Genomic DNA, 16152 nt, shown 5'->3' on the forward strand with positions numbered 1-16152 from the left:
TCACATTCTTACAGTTCAAAGGTTACCATCTGTGAAGTGGCGGAAAGTTCCAAAACTTGGAGTAAATTTGTGTTTTTGAAGCCTTATTCGACGCTGTTGGACGCTGTCACGGATATCTTCTGAAAAGGTTGTTTCCGTTATCTATGAAATAGGATAGTATGGATATTTAGATAGATACACAATCGTTCAAAGGAGGTTTTTAAGTAGAAGTCGTGTAGTTGCAAGGTTTTTTTTACGAAGTCTAAAACACAACAACAACAACAACAACAACAACAACAACGTTACTATATGTGAATGTGATGTATGCATTTGACCTAGAAAGAATAGGTGGTATTTGATCATCAATAGTTTATCAATCTGATTTGAAAATAATATTTGACAGTGATTACTACTTGACATCTGATCATCAATATTTTATTGGTCTGATTGGAAAATTGGCAGTGATTTGCTAACTTGAGTTTTGATTGAAATGAATCATTTTACAGGTGTTCATAGCTGCACACGATGCTGAAGAGACACAACTTGATGTGTGTTACAGGTGACATGGGTAGGTGTCCCTGACAAAAATACTAATACATTTACTACCTTATCCCATTATGTTTATTACTAAAAGTAAAAGTAATGCCTGTACAAAATAGTATAGACAAACACTGTCAGTAGCATACAGTTTAATAAAAAAACTGTATTTGTGGAGTGACAATGCAAAAGCTATAAGTAACTAATAATTAGTATCTGCATGCTGTACATATGCTTGCACATAGCATCTTGCTGTCATTGAATATTGTATATATACATTAATACTTCCAGGAAAAGAAACAGTAGCATTGGAGGGCAGGAAAATATGTAGCAAATGAAATGACACAAGATTATATAAGTTTATGAGAAAGATGTCCTGGATGATAAAAATGATTAGATGTTAGGGAAAAAAAGACAGTAGTTAGCAAGGAGTACTGCCCATCAGTTATAAATGTCAAAAATAACACTAGTAAACCATCTTGTGGGCCAACAATTTCTAACCTTTTCATTGGTGTTGACCTGCCCTCCAGGCTTTGCTGCTTTTCCTAACAACCTATGAATGATGGAGTTCGTTGCCAGCAACAGACTAATGGCCATTGAGCCACCTGGTGGTAAGAATCCTGCTTTTACCTATTCTTCTAATCCTTATATCCAATCAGGACATCTTTCCTTTACCAGAGTGAGGGATTTGATTTATTACTATATAGGATGTATAAAATGACACAGAACCAGAAATGCCCAACTAGCCAGAGGCTATTTTAATTTAAAGGGCTAGCCTTTGCAACTGGACAACACAATATACAGTAGCAGGTGTCTCAATAAAAACATTTTTCCAAAGATGCCAACAGATCAAGTATTTTTTAAATTAGGTATTCATCAGAAGCTACTTGATAAAAAAAAGTTACTTTTAAAATGAGCACCCAGAATGCTCTGTTCCTAAAAGATATTGTAGTAAATGTAGTTACCATGATGTGACAGGCAATGTTGTATAGGTCAAAGGTCAGAGTTTGAGTGAGTGTACTTCATGCATCTTTGAAGTGGGAGGGTATATGCACTACAGTAGTAGACATTATCACTGTACATCTGTACAAAATATGGCAAGGGACCTGACAAACTTGGCCAGGACAGAAGAGATTCAGGAGGCTATCCGATGGATGGTGGATCTGAGGGACATAAATGGAACCGCAAGTAGGGCAGCATCAATCTCCAAACAGATCATCCAGTGGCAAAATTGGACTTTACCACTTGAAGATCTGTCTATTTTTCATCTACTTAGAAATTAGGATAGCATTTTTGCATAAGACTGTTTGGTACCGGATCTTTACAATGTTCCTCTATGTGTTTTGTCAACACAGATCATGTTACAGGATCATGTATCATTAAACATTTCTACTTTCATGGGACATAGAGGTCAACTATATGCAAAGCTATTTAGCTGCACCATACATGTATATCATACATTTGTACTAATATTAGATTTAATTTGCATCTCAGACATTTGGCTGTATTGCATGTTGGTGTATTGTATTGTATTGTATTGCACATTGGTGTATTTGCTGTCAGTGTGGTATAATGCATGTGTGTGGACCACAAGTATAGATTGGAGTGCTATGGAGACAATGTTGCTGCACCAGAGTCAACATGTCAGAAATGCTGGCACTCTCCCTGCAGATGTCATGATGCTAAGCTGAGTATCAAAACTGGACATTTTTGTCATTATTTTGATGTTATATATATCTCATTTTGATATAGAGCAACAATTGTGATTTTTAGGATGATGAGGACATATGTGCATCATCCAATCATGCAATTTTGTAACTCCAGGAGTGCAGTACACTTGCAAATATAGTCAAGCTCACCAGGGGGCATTGCTCTCAAAAGGTTGACCTACCCTGGGAGCTTGCTGTCCTTCAATCTACACAGTACCAGATAGCAGTATAGCATACATAACGTTACATATGTATGTGAATACTATGAGTACATAGATATGCTTGCAGTATTTCTTGAAGTTTTACTGGTTGGCATCTCTATTATTGTTGTCGTCCTGAGCTTTCACTGGTATTTCATGGTTGTCTACAAGCTTGATACTGCAGGATGGACCCCTCATGTGCAATGGAAAAGTGAAACAGGTTTGAATTCTTCCTACATGTAGATATACATATATATTATCTTGGCACTTGAAGGTTTTGTTGTCAATACTACTTAGTAATTGCGATGTGCAATGATAACAATATTTTGAGTAGTAGTATGGATGCTCAATTGTCATTGTATACATGTATAGGCTTGATATTATGACTTTGTGTACAATTGTCAATACAGATCTGTTTTTAGAATGTTTGACCTTTAATAAGGTCAGGCATATACCATAATATGACCAAAGGGGGCAACATGTTTCAGAATTATGTAGCATTTGATCTTAAACTATTTTTTGTGTTGGAACCTTTTCAGTCCCAAGGTTTCTTTTTGCCATATAAGTCATGTTTCTTTACAAGTTAAACAGCATTCTATTATACTAATGATTGATTGCACTGCCCCTCTGACAAAGTGAGACATCATTGTTTTCAAGCCAGAAATGGCTTTACGACTAGATGGACAGGATGCTGACCTTATGTTTCTGGGTATGTGTGGTTTTACATTTATTACCAGCCAGTAAACATGATAAAACTATAACATACTAGTAACCTGTACCATTCATGACCTTACAATAGTAAGTTACATACAATGTAATGTAACATTTAATATCTAAGGTTAGCTCCTAGTAAGTTCTAGTAAGTAAGTAAGTAACGCAAATGAACAACAGTTATTTAGGTACATGTACTTACATGTATTAGAAATATTTTACTGACATTTATCATTTTATTTTCTACCACCAACAATCCTCTTGCTACATCTAAAAACACTAAAACCAGGGAGGTCCTTGTTAAAACACAATACTGACATCCCCTGCAATTACAATGGTATAGTCCACTCCTCAGCCAATCAGAGACCTTGTTTTGACAGCTGGCCATATTAGAGCATTTTCAAGATGGCTGCCTGACTGAGAATGTTTCATGTGGACTTGCTGGAAATCTTTTGATATATTCCCTCTGCTTCGCTGGAACATCATTTTTACAACAGGACTTCACTCTTGGGAAGATATGTGTTCAAGATTGCAGAGTGTCAACTGAACTGCAGTCAGTGGAAACCAGGAACATAGGGAAAACAGTGGTTCTGAGTCTTCTTTGTTCTAGCAACAGAAACAATCCTTGGTACCTCTACTTCTTCCAACAGGACATCATTCAACATCTACAGAATTTCTGAGTGGATTGTGAGCTCACACCTTATCTGATGGACCAAGGTCACTGTCATAGCAACTTGAATTTAGCGTGAAGGTGTGGTAGTTGTTCCTGGGTTGGGCATATTGACTCAAATTTGACCTTGACCAAGTGTTACAGTGCAGTGCTACATGTTCACGAGATATTCTATTCACGGAGTTCTTCTGCGGTGTCACTGAAGACTGACACAACCCAACACTGACGTCTCGAGTACCTAAAAGATATTTCAGTTTGTCTTGACTTCATACCTTTAACCCAAACAACATGTTGGAGAGCCTTGTCCAGTCCACAGCGTGGTATTACATCTCTATGTTGTCGGTGGTCATCCCACTGGTGTACCTGTTTTACCTCTTCACAGCCATCGCGTTTGAGTACACAAACACGCGCATGAACCGCCAGTGGGACCAGTGGAAAAGGATGTTCCCAGAGAAACTGAAGGAGAGCCCAAGGGACAATTCCTGCGGAGAGTTTGACAAACTAGACTGACCCCCGTGGTTGCTGAATTTTGCTTCGATATTACTGTGTAATTTCAATATTGAGATTATAAGAATATTGATTTCATTTATGGTTGGTTTGTACCAGAAGCAATATGTTTGGAAGATCTGTCATAACTTGGAAGCCGAAGCTCATCAAATACAGTGAAGTACTCATGATGTAAACTTGAAATTTGTTCTTTTGCTTGCCATATCAGTATTCTTCCCTCTTCTCACATCTTTGGCTGGGATCAGGAGTTGATTTTGTGTTGTTTGATATTTACTTGTAATTTAACAATATGCCAAGTAATAGTAGTGTACTGAATTTCATATTGTTTATTGTTATGACATTAGGAAGTCTTGTAAGTTGTATAGCATGTATTTGTCATTTTCTTGCTCCAAAGCCTTTACAGAGTGGGTGATCGAGCAAATTCACAGAAATATACTATCTTTGTAAATCTGTTCTGTCTACTACTGAAATATAAGTATTAGTGTAAACACCCTACATAGTAAACCAGCTGCAGTTATTTTGGCTAGACAAGGCTATATTTAGTGTACCATGTATCAAGTTAGTATGCCAATGAGCATGTTAGAAGGCAAGAGTAATTTAAGGGACACTAAATATCATCCTAGTGTCGATTATTCTGTACTACTGTTCTGGCATGTTGCCAAACCCCTGATAGGCATGTACAAGCAGCTGTAAGGCTACCGTACCCTTACTGTTATAGACATCACTAACCATGTGGGTCCAGCCCACCTTACCAGAGGAGGTACAGGTAGAACGACTAAGGCGATTTACAGCATCCATTGGTGATTATGCAAGAGGTGGGTTGAAATCTTAGTTGTAGAGGTAAACTGTATTTTTTATTATAAAAGAAATTAAACCCACATCTCTGTCAGAAAATATTATGATTTTACATGCAAGTTGAAATTTTTGCATAAATATGTTTTTTTTCCCAGCCATGTTGTATCTTCAGGAATGTATTGTTTGGGGGAACAAATTCTATGCAGTTTAAGTTTTATGCACTCAAACTGGTTTCAGGCAATGTTGCACAATATTTATATGTACTAATATATAATGTATTATATGCCATAAAATACAGTGTGCCAAGCTCAGAATATCAGAATAAATGTAACATGTTTCATAAGTGTATGTTGAAAAGGTTTATGGTTAATTATGCAATAAATGTTATTTCAGTAGGGACTCTTTATGCTCATACTAGGTAGTTATTATCCATACATGTCTTCCAATGTTGTTGATTTGGACTTCTCCCAGTATGCAATCTGAACTCTTGTCTGCAACCCTGAGCTACATCTGAGCCTGTCAGTCATCCTTGCTGATGTTCAGCCCTGCAGAGGAAAGAATTTGAACACTGCTGCCCTTTCCCCTGTTGCATCATTTGTTTTTACCCTCCTGTCACCAAAATAGTCACAAAACATGCTATTTTCCTGAAATAATGACATGTAGAACTGTAGTATGACTATGTTACAAACATAGTACTATGGGTACTACATGTACTAGCATATGGTATTAGCTTTAATATTACCTACTGTAGATGGGAAGTAATTTTAGTCCTGGTCCTGTATCAGATATACATGCCTGTGATGTTTAAGGGTTGAAGATAAATATTGACAGTGTGTATGCAGACTGCATACTAGTACAGACACCATGTGATAAGCATAACGTTGAGGCCCACTCTTGGTGGTGACAAGAGTTGCAAAGCCCTGTTCTAAAATGGAGTATCTGCTGGAGCAAATCTTTGGCTTCCTTCCTCATGGTGATCTGTACTTGAGAAGAGGGAGGGGATGTGATCTGGACACAGATGTTGGTCAGTGACATGGAAGTGTACTCAACATAATAGACATTTTGTAGAAGTACATGCATCATGCCTATGCAACTGTTGATGCATTTTGTACCGGTATATGTATGATGATGGTGAAGGTAATGGTGAAGTAGCTACTTCGTAAACAGACATATACATGTTTTTGTACTTTTTAAATGTTGAACTTACATTAATGTATTAAAGAGATCTTGTCTCACCCAAAGCAATCCTAGGCCTGTTGTATATTCATGGGTATTCTAGGTCAAGCTTGACACCCCTGAGGACAAGGTCTTTGGAAATATCTTGGAATCTGTCAGAATTTTAGTCTTATTTGGCTGTCATTTGTCAGCATAGAATAGTCACTGTAATGGGCAATTCTTTCTTTCATACAATATATTGTTTTTTTCCTTTTTCTCCAGAAATTCACAACAAAATCAAATGAGGGTTGCTTAACCGGCAAATTGTGCATGTGTTTATATTTATAAACTGACCTTGGGACTGTTTGTTGGGAGATTGTTTGCCAACAGCCATAAAAGTATGTCTTAGCACTGGTTTAGTCAGATCAGGTTTCTTTACACTGGGCCACCACATATAGACAAACAAATAATGTTTCTGAGCTGAAAGGGTTTACTCATACTCCCAGCCCTGTTAGGATGACTTTGTTCTTTCACACATCTTGTTTGGTCAGAGCACTGGCTGTCCCAGGTTTGTGTTACAGTCTGTGTTTCCTAATATGTACCTGCATATTGGTGAAGATTTTAGAGATTTTAGTTTGTGGCTATTTAAAGATACATGCATTGCACTTAATAACATATCTAGAGTGGCTTGTGAAGTTGTCAAACTCAAAATCTAAAGATATTTCTTTGGTTTGCCCACTTTGTAGGCACCAATAAATGACCATACTTGATAGTGATTTGGTAGGATTATTTGTCTCAACTGTCACCCCTTTTTACTGGCCTCTTGGCAGATATTCTGTGAAATGTCTCTAATTTTGCTGCCCCTTCTGAGAGCAAAACTTGTGTGGTGTTGGCTGATGTTTTTATAGATATCCTCGAAGAAACAAATTAAATCGCTCAAGGATCTGTGAGTGCAGTTTTGATATCAATCGGTAGAGGGAGTTCGTGAGTTGGGGTTGGACGACTGACGCAACACTTACCCAACATCCTGTCCTTCACCTTTGCACTCTCTAGTTACGGAATGGAATTTTCCAACATGCCGCGTGCAGGAATGGGCCGCACGCCGCATGGACGGTGGCTGAGAAATCTACTCTAGACGAGAACTTTTATAACGTATGACTTACCATCTTGACTGGACTTATGCCGAGTGCCAGTTCTACGTATTTCTCCAATAACGATAGGAAAATAAGCCATGACGGCTTTATTCGCGGGAGCTACGGGATCAGACCGGGACCGGGATTGCGATCAGGACATGTCCAAGAAGATGTTAACCTCTCTTATAGACGCTCCGGATTCCTTGTACTTGAAGAAACGGAAGCATTTCAGTTGTTACCAAGGTAAAGTCTAAACGTTTGAAGAGGATAAGCGTAAATTTGCAAACGTTGTCTTTGTAAATCATTTATTGAAGGAAGGAGGCTAGGCCAAAATTTTCCATTTGAGCTCCTTGCATAAATTATAGACGCTTCCATAATTTATTCAAACGAGTTGATCGTTTCTGTCGCCTTCTAGTCCAGCGTGTTAACCATGGTTTTGTATCTTTTTGGACGGGTTGTCCCCAAGTGAGGATCGGTTACAGTATTGTCCTAGGCCATGTTGTTTCCAACTCATGTTCCTATTATGTCCCCTCCCCCCCTGATGTCCCCTAGAACGTTGACCCCTGGTGCGTCGACCCCTAGTATGTTGACCTATCAATTACATAATCCGAACATGCGCGTAGTACTAGCCAATACTAGCAACTAGCTGTAAGCATGTTGTAAGTTACTAGTAATTTGTACCATGTGCTACTTGTCAAAGATTTTAAATGGAGAATAATCAGGTTTCTTCTTTCCGTCTTTCATTTATAAGTGTTACTGTAAATTAAATAGATTAGGTAGTAAATGTTGGGCATCTGGTGTACGAAAATCTTTAGAGGAATGCGGTTATGCCTTTGTTTGGCATTCCCCCCTATCAATTGCATCAAAAGTACACGCAACCATCTCCTCCATTCACCAACGTTTAAAAGACATTTACTTTCAAAAATTCCTACGCGAAATTCATAATGACAACAAATCCAAAAACACAAAGAACAAACTGCGCTCGTACAGACTATTCAAATCTACTTATAATGAAGAACATTATCTTCAAATTCCAAACGGAAGTCAAAGAACCACCATCACCAATCTACGAATCAGCTGTCATAAACTCAGCATCGAAACAGGAAGGCACAACCGCACACCTCTGGAGCAAAGGATTTGCCAATTTTGTAGCTCAAACAAAGTAGAAGATGAAGCCCACTTTGTTATTGATTGTAGTTTATATAGTAATGAAAGAAATGATCTTTTTAAGTATATTACTAGTACGTTTCCATACTTCCAACACTGCACTTGCCTAATGTTGAAAAATTTATCTTTCTTATGCGCTTTGATCATTCTGTACTATACAAACCCATTTCAAATTATATTTTCAATATCACAAAGAAACGAGAAGAAGCCGAGTAGTTTTAGAGCTGTTTATACTACAAACATGTATATTACCTATTTCATCTGTTGACCTGTACTTAGCCCGATAGGGCATGAATGTACAATAAAGGTTATTATTAAAGTGCCAGTAACCTGCTGTGAGTGACTATCACTATATGATTATTGTACAGTTTGTATGTGATTCCTGTGACAAGCCCTGCAGAAGCAGAGCTGGTCTAGCTGCTCACAGTTGAACAGTTGGGTCCCAAATGATGAAGAGAACGTCCGCCAGGATGAAAAGGACTATGATTTAGCCTGGTATCCAGTCTGATCGTGATTGGGGGTATTGGGGTGTTCAGGCAGGTTGTGTCTTCGGGGGCTCTAAGAGCTTCCCCCGCCCAGTGCAACAGACCGTCCCGGTAGGAGTGTTACGCTAATCAGAGACAGTATGCTTGAGCATTTGGTTTCCCCCCAACACGATGTTCGTGGAGGGCTAATTTAATCTCTCGTGAAATGCACACTGGGAAACCTATGTGAGGCGGGCGCCGGGCAGGCCAGAGCTCTTACGGCCCCGAGCTCTTACGGCCCCGACCACGATCAGACTGGATACCAGGCTACCTTGGACACTGAACCAGAATTTTTTACACGAGGTATTGGTCCAATTCCTTGTGTTGGAAATTAAACTAGCTTTGTACTGAAGTGACTTATGTTGACCATGTTGTCCTTAGGGTCCTGGGCTGACCGCTCCCCTCTCCATGACGCTGCGTGTTACGGCCGTGTCCTGGCGCTGAAGACCCTGCTGGACCAGGGAGCCTGCGCCAACCTCAGCACCATCGACTCGGTCACTCCGCTACACGAGGCGTGTCTAGGTGGACATGCCGTCTGTGCCAAAATGCTCATCGCAGCAGGAGCCCAGGTAAGGGCTGGTTTGTTTGTCTTTCATAACCGCTAACAAAGAGATACCCATCTGCATTTCGCAGAGACATTTTCAATATTGCAGAAGAAAATTAAGTAATATTGCAGACTGAAGAACTTTTAAGTTTACTACTGACTCTATACAGTCTATAACAAGTACTAATAATTTGCCTGTATTTTTCAATTGTTTATTTTTAGTTGCATATAAAATGTTTGCCAACATGCAATTTTGTGTATGTCATGGGTTTAGATACAAGTGTGTATTCTGAATATTCTGAAAGTATTTCTGAATTGTAGAACCAAATTTTGACATTCTGCAGTTGCAGAACACTGGAAAAAGTATTTCTACCACTGGGTGAAGTCTGCAGCTTTTGTATGTGCTATGTATAAGCTGTGTAAAACTGGACTGCTTTTTGGGTTTTTCTAGTTAAATGACTTCTCCTTTGTACCTTAATACACAGTGTTTTTGTCCATCAATGATGGCGAATAGGGCAATGTTCTCACTGGTGTGTTTGTGCCCAATGCATTCCTGCAGGTGAATGCCAGAAACATAGATGGCAGTACACCCCTGTGCGATGCGTGTTCCCGCGGCAGTGTGGCCTGTATCCAGCTGCTGCTGTCCCACGGTGCTGACGTCAACCCCAGCCTCATCACTGCATCTCCGCTACACGAGGCTGTGTTGAGAGGTAAAGCCTTACAACACTGTAAAAACATGTGAAAACGGGTGATAACTAGCTGTATCACATGGGGCTCTATAGGGCTTATTCACCACAGATTGTCACGTGACTCTCCCCCTGGCGTCCGCCATTTTGGGGCTATCGCTATGCAATGCTATGCAAACTCTTGGCGATAGTTGTGTATTTTGGGCCACAATTTACGTTTTGGACACTCTTCTTGTTAGTAACATTGTCCTTTGGGTTGTTCTGGCTCCGTGTCCACTTTTCATGTTGTCAAGATTGGCTTTTCAGTCTTTCTTTGCTGATCAGAAATCGGTGTGTTTAATCCTGGCGCGGCGTACGGGGCTGTACATGTACATGTAGATTGAAACGTGGGTAGCCATGAACACGGTAAAATGTTGGACTCGGAGCTACTTGTCCCTTTACTCTGTGGTAAATCTCCATGTAGAACAGGGTGCTGGCAACGTGTAACACTCACCTTGTCCAGCCACAGTCGCGGCAGTGCGGACTGAGGATGGCGGCCGATGGCCTCGCCTTTGCTTGTTGTTTATCCAGACACACTCCGGGGCTGTTCCAAAATAGCCGCGACTTTTTGCGTTTCCCGACTACAACGTACTTAATTGTCACCACGCAACTGTCCCACAACACTTTCTACACATCCTGATACAACGCTTCCAGACTCTTGAACCGATCCTGTGTGTAAAAACTTCTGCCCAGTACCAAATACGAAGCTAAGTCACGTCAATGGACTCCGCTGGCGGTAGACGCCGTTTCTATCAGACTGATCAAAACTCAACAGAAACGGGTCAATCCCAACAGATTTTATTTTGTTCCAGTAACGAGAGGTATGAGTGGTGGTAAACTCTTCGTGTAATAGGACAAAGGACAGTTTACCTAACGTTTGTCGGCCATTTCAATGCTTGGAAACTCGCTGTAGGCGCTGTAGCCCCAAAATGGCGTCGCACGGGACATGAGGGGTCGTGACGTCATGATGACGTGTGGTGAATAAGCTCTATAACAGTAATCACACAGGGATCCATATTAACTGTTATCACATTAGTTCTATAACAATTACTGTATCACAAGTGTCTGATAACAGTTATCACACAGGGTTCTATATACAGAATACAGTACCAGATATTGGAATTGATGTTAACAGTTGACTTCAAATTTTTTCAATTTCTGGCACATCTTTTATTAGGTCTGACATAATTTGGCCATTGGGTGATCCGACCTGTGGTCGGGCTGGTACCTTGGGTGATGCAGAAGCTGTGTTTGAGCAATTGCAGTATAAAATGGAAAGGTAGGGGACTGCACGGGTCAGTCTAACACAGGACAGACTTGTACACTGTAACATTGACTTAATGTTCTTGGGTCCGAGCATTTGCAACTCAAGGACTACATGCAGACTTGTAAGTTGTATGGCATTAGAATTACCTCCACATGACCAAGCACAGGTTTAATACCGGTTCCAGTAATACAAATTTACTTCTTTTTTTGTACAGGACACCAGGAATGTGTAGACATCCTCATTCAGAATGGAGCCAAGATTGAACACACAGACTGTCACCATGGTACACCTCTACATGTAGCCTGTATCAGGGGTCACGTGGACTGTGCCAAGTCCCTTCTTCTAGCAGGTAAGTTTTGGAACGAAATACTGCTGTTACAGAGCAGAAATATACATGTAATTGATTACAAAAGGTAAATTTTCTCAGAAAATTTCTGATGATATAGAATCTCTGTTGTGGGATGTTGGGATATTCTTTTACACAGCCAGTAATATTAATTTGATGATGATGTGTCTTCAATATTGTATAATGCACTGTTATGTTTTGCTATTTGGATATTCGTAACTTGTTGCTAGGTCCTGTATATTGTATTGACTTATCCTGTGTTGTGTTGTATGTACCAGTGGCAGCTGCCACCAGCCTTCTGGCTGCCTGGCTCCCACTTGTAATGCGTTGTGGCATCACCAATAAATGAAATGAATGAAATAATGCCTCTTATCTTGCAATATGTAGCCAATGTAGGTGGCACTAAGTAAGAGACCTTACTGGTTATGTAAAAAAATCCTAATGTCCTACATGTATGTTCTACAAACCTGTTGTAACTATTTTCAGAAGGATCTCTAATGTACTTAAAAGCTTCCATTTATCTGGTACTGTCTTAGACAATGGTCAATATTTTTTCATGTATAAAATAATTGCAACGCACTGTTCATCACAGTTTTTGTTCACTGCCAAGTGACAGATAATCATACTCTTGGATCCCTCTCTTAGGTGCTAACCCCAATGCCAGGAAGAACCATGAAACACCGCTGCACTATGCATCGCAGAACAACTTCACTGCCGTCATTCAGGTCCTAGTGGAACACGGCGCCAATATCACCGCACTGAACCAGTATGGCAAGAGAGCTCGCCACCTTACTGCAGAGGACAGTGAAGCCAGACAGTTGCTGTTATACTATGAAGGTAAGACTGTACAACAGTGCCACCTAGTGATTGTGTGGTAAAGTGCAGCTCCACTGATGCTGCCATAGCAAACATTATTACATACATTGTACTGAAGATGTTGTCCTTGTTATTCTGATACGTTTTACAGACTCAGTTTACAGTACTAGGGAAATTTCCCCAGCTCTTAATTACAAGTGCAATGGACAGTGAATCATAAAATATATCCACACACATAGACAGATTTTTCTAACAAAAATGTTAGAAGTACACTATATATATATATATATACTACCGTAGCCTTCCTTGATGTTGTAAATGACCAATAACATTACATGTTACTGGGGTACTATACAATGCATAATAATAACCTTTTTGTCTTTTCTCCCTAGGCCATGTAGAGAGTCTGAAGCAGCTGTGTAGACTGACCATCAGGCAGAGTGTTGGTGCCAGCAGGATCAATTATCTCTCATCACTCAAGCTACCAGACCTTATGCTGAACTTTCTGTGTCACAGATAGTTAATATCATAGACTCAGTAACAACAGTTATCTGACTTCACTCAAGCTACCGGACCTCATGCTAAACTTTCTGTGTCACAGATAGTTAATATCATTGACTCAGTAACAACAGTTATCTTACTTCACTCAAGCTACCGGACCTCATGCTAAACTTTCTGTGTCACTAGTAAGGCCTAGGAAAATAATGTTGTTTCTGGTTACCTGAGAGACACAATTTTTAAAATCTAAAATAGTGATGTGTTCTGTTACACATGACATCGCTATGTCAGATCTGAACTGAACCTAAAGTTTTGGTTCCAGTCCAAACAAATTCTAGTGTACTGATGCATTTCAGTGTTACATTAACCATGTTTGTTGAATCACTTTGGCAAAAACGTTTAAAAAATGTTAAAAGTGAATCCCTACCTACCAACCCTAATTTTTTCAGCACAATATTTGTTTTCCTTGGCCTAGCACAAAGTGACTTACACAAAGTGACGTACACAAATACCCATTGGGATTTAGAATATGTTTATACCATGTATACATTAATATAGGAAAGCTAATACACACCATGCCACCCATGCAAAATATGTTGCTACATGTAGTGCAATCCTGGAGAATTTAATATCAAGACTTGTAAAAATTAATATAGAATCATTGTAAATTTATGCAAAAGTACTGAATAAGCTGTAGTCGAAAGTGCTGGTAATTAAGGCAGAAGTGTGGACAGCATTGCATGCAGCACAGATTGTATCAGTCATAGAACGTTTAGTTTTAAATGTATGTCAGTATGGACTGCTGTGCTGCATCTCAGTTTTCTGTGGTGCAAGAACTTTGGACAAGTAAACATGTATATTTATCATGTATCGTAGAGGGCAATACTAAAATATTTTGCAAACCTGTAAACGTATTTGTAACAAGTGCGAAGTGAGATCTTCTTTGCCCATTTTCTTGAAATATGCTCGTAAGATTCCTTATGTGCTGAAAACAATTTGGTGACCAGAGTTTTTTTATTTGTAACTTGAAGTTGTTTTAGATCTTATAACCAGGTATCATACAGGACCCAAGTTGAATAAGCTACAAAGGTCCCAAATAGATATTGTGAGCAGCTCATAACTTGGTACATGCTGGGGACATCTCTGTCTTCCTACCTCACTACATGTACATACATAATACAGGTCAGCACATCCTGTAGTGATGCTTACCCCAGTTGCAGTGAGAGGAGCCGTAGTTATTGTTTTGAGGTTTTGTAATATTTCCAGTATGACATGTTACATTTACAAAATGTACAACAAAGCCATATTAATACGTAAGAGTATTGGCTGTCTTGTCATAAAACAATACAAACTTTGCTGGTAATTTAATTTTCTGGCACATGTCGTTCTTTTGTCATTCAGATTTTATTTACCTTTTATGTATTTAAATTGTCCCTTCGCTATGCCTTATATAATCTATTTTTAATATATGAACATACACACGTATTTATCTTACTGCACTGCTGCAAGGCTTACATAAGGTGTAAAATGTTGTGTCTCAAATTTATTGCCGATGATTATTTCCAAGGCTATAGGTGTTGCCTACTACAAATGTATGCCCTGGGGTCCAGTCTACCAGGGTTTGGGCAGGCTCTCTTCGGGTCTGTAGTGGTTTTCTACCGCCCAGCTCAGCTGGGCGCCCCGGTCTGAGGCATGTTCTAACCTTACAAACGCCACCTGCGTGAGTTCCCACCACGTCACATCTCCATAGGAAGACCTTTATCTGAAAATACGCAAGAAAGGGCGTAAGGCCTAGGGGAAAATGTTGTGTTTCCTGACGGACCCTGGCAATAATCCACGTGCCCAACTTAATTGCTGAGTTTAATTTGGCATAATGAATACTGCAGACCTTATATCAATTGTAACTTGTTGACATATTCCAATGTATACGTCGATCTGTAAACTGAGTGTGTGCAATAATGACTAGTACTTGCATTTTTTGTAATAATAACTTGCAATGAGCAATATATAGTACAAGCACACAAGGTCTCTATCCCAGTCTCACACAAGGTAAAACGTGAAACACGTTGACCCAAGGCCTACTGGCAGGGCGCGCGGCCAGTATCTGATTATGTAAACATAATTTATATATCATATTTGCCTCTCGTGACAAAAGAAAGAACGTCGAATATCATATGTACTGTCCCCAAGGTTCTATAGATAGATGCCCGCGACTGTAAAATTCCGACAGTTGCAGAAGTTCACGTTGGGAAGATCAGCAAGGTGAGCGCCATTTCTTTTTTATTAAAAAAAAAACTTGTCTCACAGTAAAATACGTACTTTGTAACACTATCATGCTGAAGTGATCTATTTATTTATACGATTTCAAACAAAGAAAATGCCTTTTAAAAGTTATGAATATGCGGGCAACGTAAAGTTTATTCCTGCCTATGTTGTAGACTGGTTGTGGAAAGAACTGTGATCACCTTGGGTCGTGCATGGACCCTTTCTGGCCAATGGATTCTGCCTGGCCAATTTTATACTGTCTTTTCGCCGCCCTAGGATCTGCTTGGAGATTGACCATGAAGCTGGCCCTCGTCCTGTCGCTGTTAGCGGGCGCGCTGGCGCAGTGGGACCCAAACAACGTCTCCGGGCGCCACGCCGCCGTGCACCTGTTCGAGTGGCGGTGGGCGGACATCGCGGCGGAATGCGAGCGCTTCCTCGGGCCCTACGGCTTCGGGGCAGTGCAGGTACTACAGCAAAAACAGAAGACATGAACAAAATATATGCCTTAAGAGTTTTATTAGTTTTGCATTACGTGTCTTTTTGTATGTAGAAAATACTAGCCTGGTTACCAAACCTATTATAGCTCCCGAGTCCTACATCCTCT

At 39.8% G+C, this 16152-nt stretch overlaps 2 protein-coding genes across 5 annotated transcripts in view; both read left to right on the forward strand.

The window, feature by feature from the left end:
* The first annotated feature begins 15 nt into the window (after window positions 1-15).
* Window positions 16-14651, forward strand: LOC109477170 (ankyrin repeat and SOCS box protein 13-like). Of its 3 annotated transcripts, XM_019778237.1 has the most exons (8): window positions 16-127; window positions 486-547; window positions 1047-1127; window positions 9469-9656; window positions 10191-10341; window positions 11838-11972; window positions 12615-12806; window positions 13178-14651. In XM_019778237.1, exons 3-8 carry the CDS (start codon window positions 1076-1078, stop codon window positions 13303-13305), a joined length of 846 nt encoding a protein of 281 aa, XP_019633796.1. In that variant the 5' UTR covers window positions 16-127; window positions 486-547; window positions 1047-1075; the 3' UTR covers window positions 13306-14651. The 3 variants fall into 3 exon arrangements, with proteins under 3 accessions (XP_019633796.1, XP_019633795.1, XP_019633794.1); XM_019778236.1 differs by lacking the exons at window positions 16-127; window positions 486-547; window positions 1047-1127 and adding an exon at window positions 5840-6132; XM_019778235.1 differs by lacking the exons at window positions 16-127; window positions 486-547; window positions 1047-1127 and adding an exon at window positions 7296-7639.
* Window positions 14652-15243: 592 nt separating this feature from the next.
* Window positions 15244-16152, forward strand: part of LOC109477159 (alpha-amylase 1-like) — a 13241-nt gene continuing 12332 nt past the window's right edge. Inside the window, exons 1-2 of one of the 2 annotated variants that reach the window (XM_019778222.1) lie at window positions 15244-15545; window positions 15825-16012. In XM_019778222.1, coding sequence (XP_019633781.1) covers window positions 15845-16012 — 168 coding nt within the window. In that variant the 5' untranslated portion in view covers window positions 15244-15545; window positions 15825-15844. The remainder of the gene's footprint in view (window positions 15546-15824; window positions 16013-16152) is intronic. The other variant, XM_019778221.1, reaches the window with a different exon arrangement.

This window comes from Branchiostoma belcheri, unplaced genomic scaffold (assembly GCF_001625305.1).
Source record: "Branchiostoma belcheri isolate BF01 breed outbred unplaced genomic scaffold, Haploidv18h27 scaffold4, whole genome shotgun sequence".
Classification (NCBI taxonomy): Eukaryota; Metazoa; Chordata; class Leptocardii; order Amphioxiformes; family Branchiostomatidae; genus Branchiostoma; species Branchiostoma belcheri.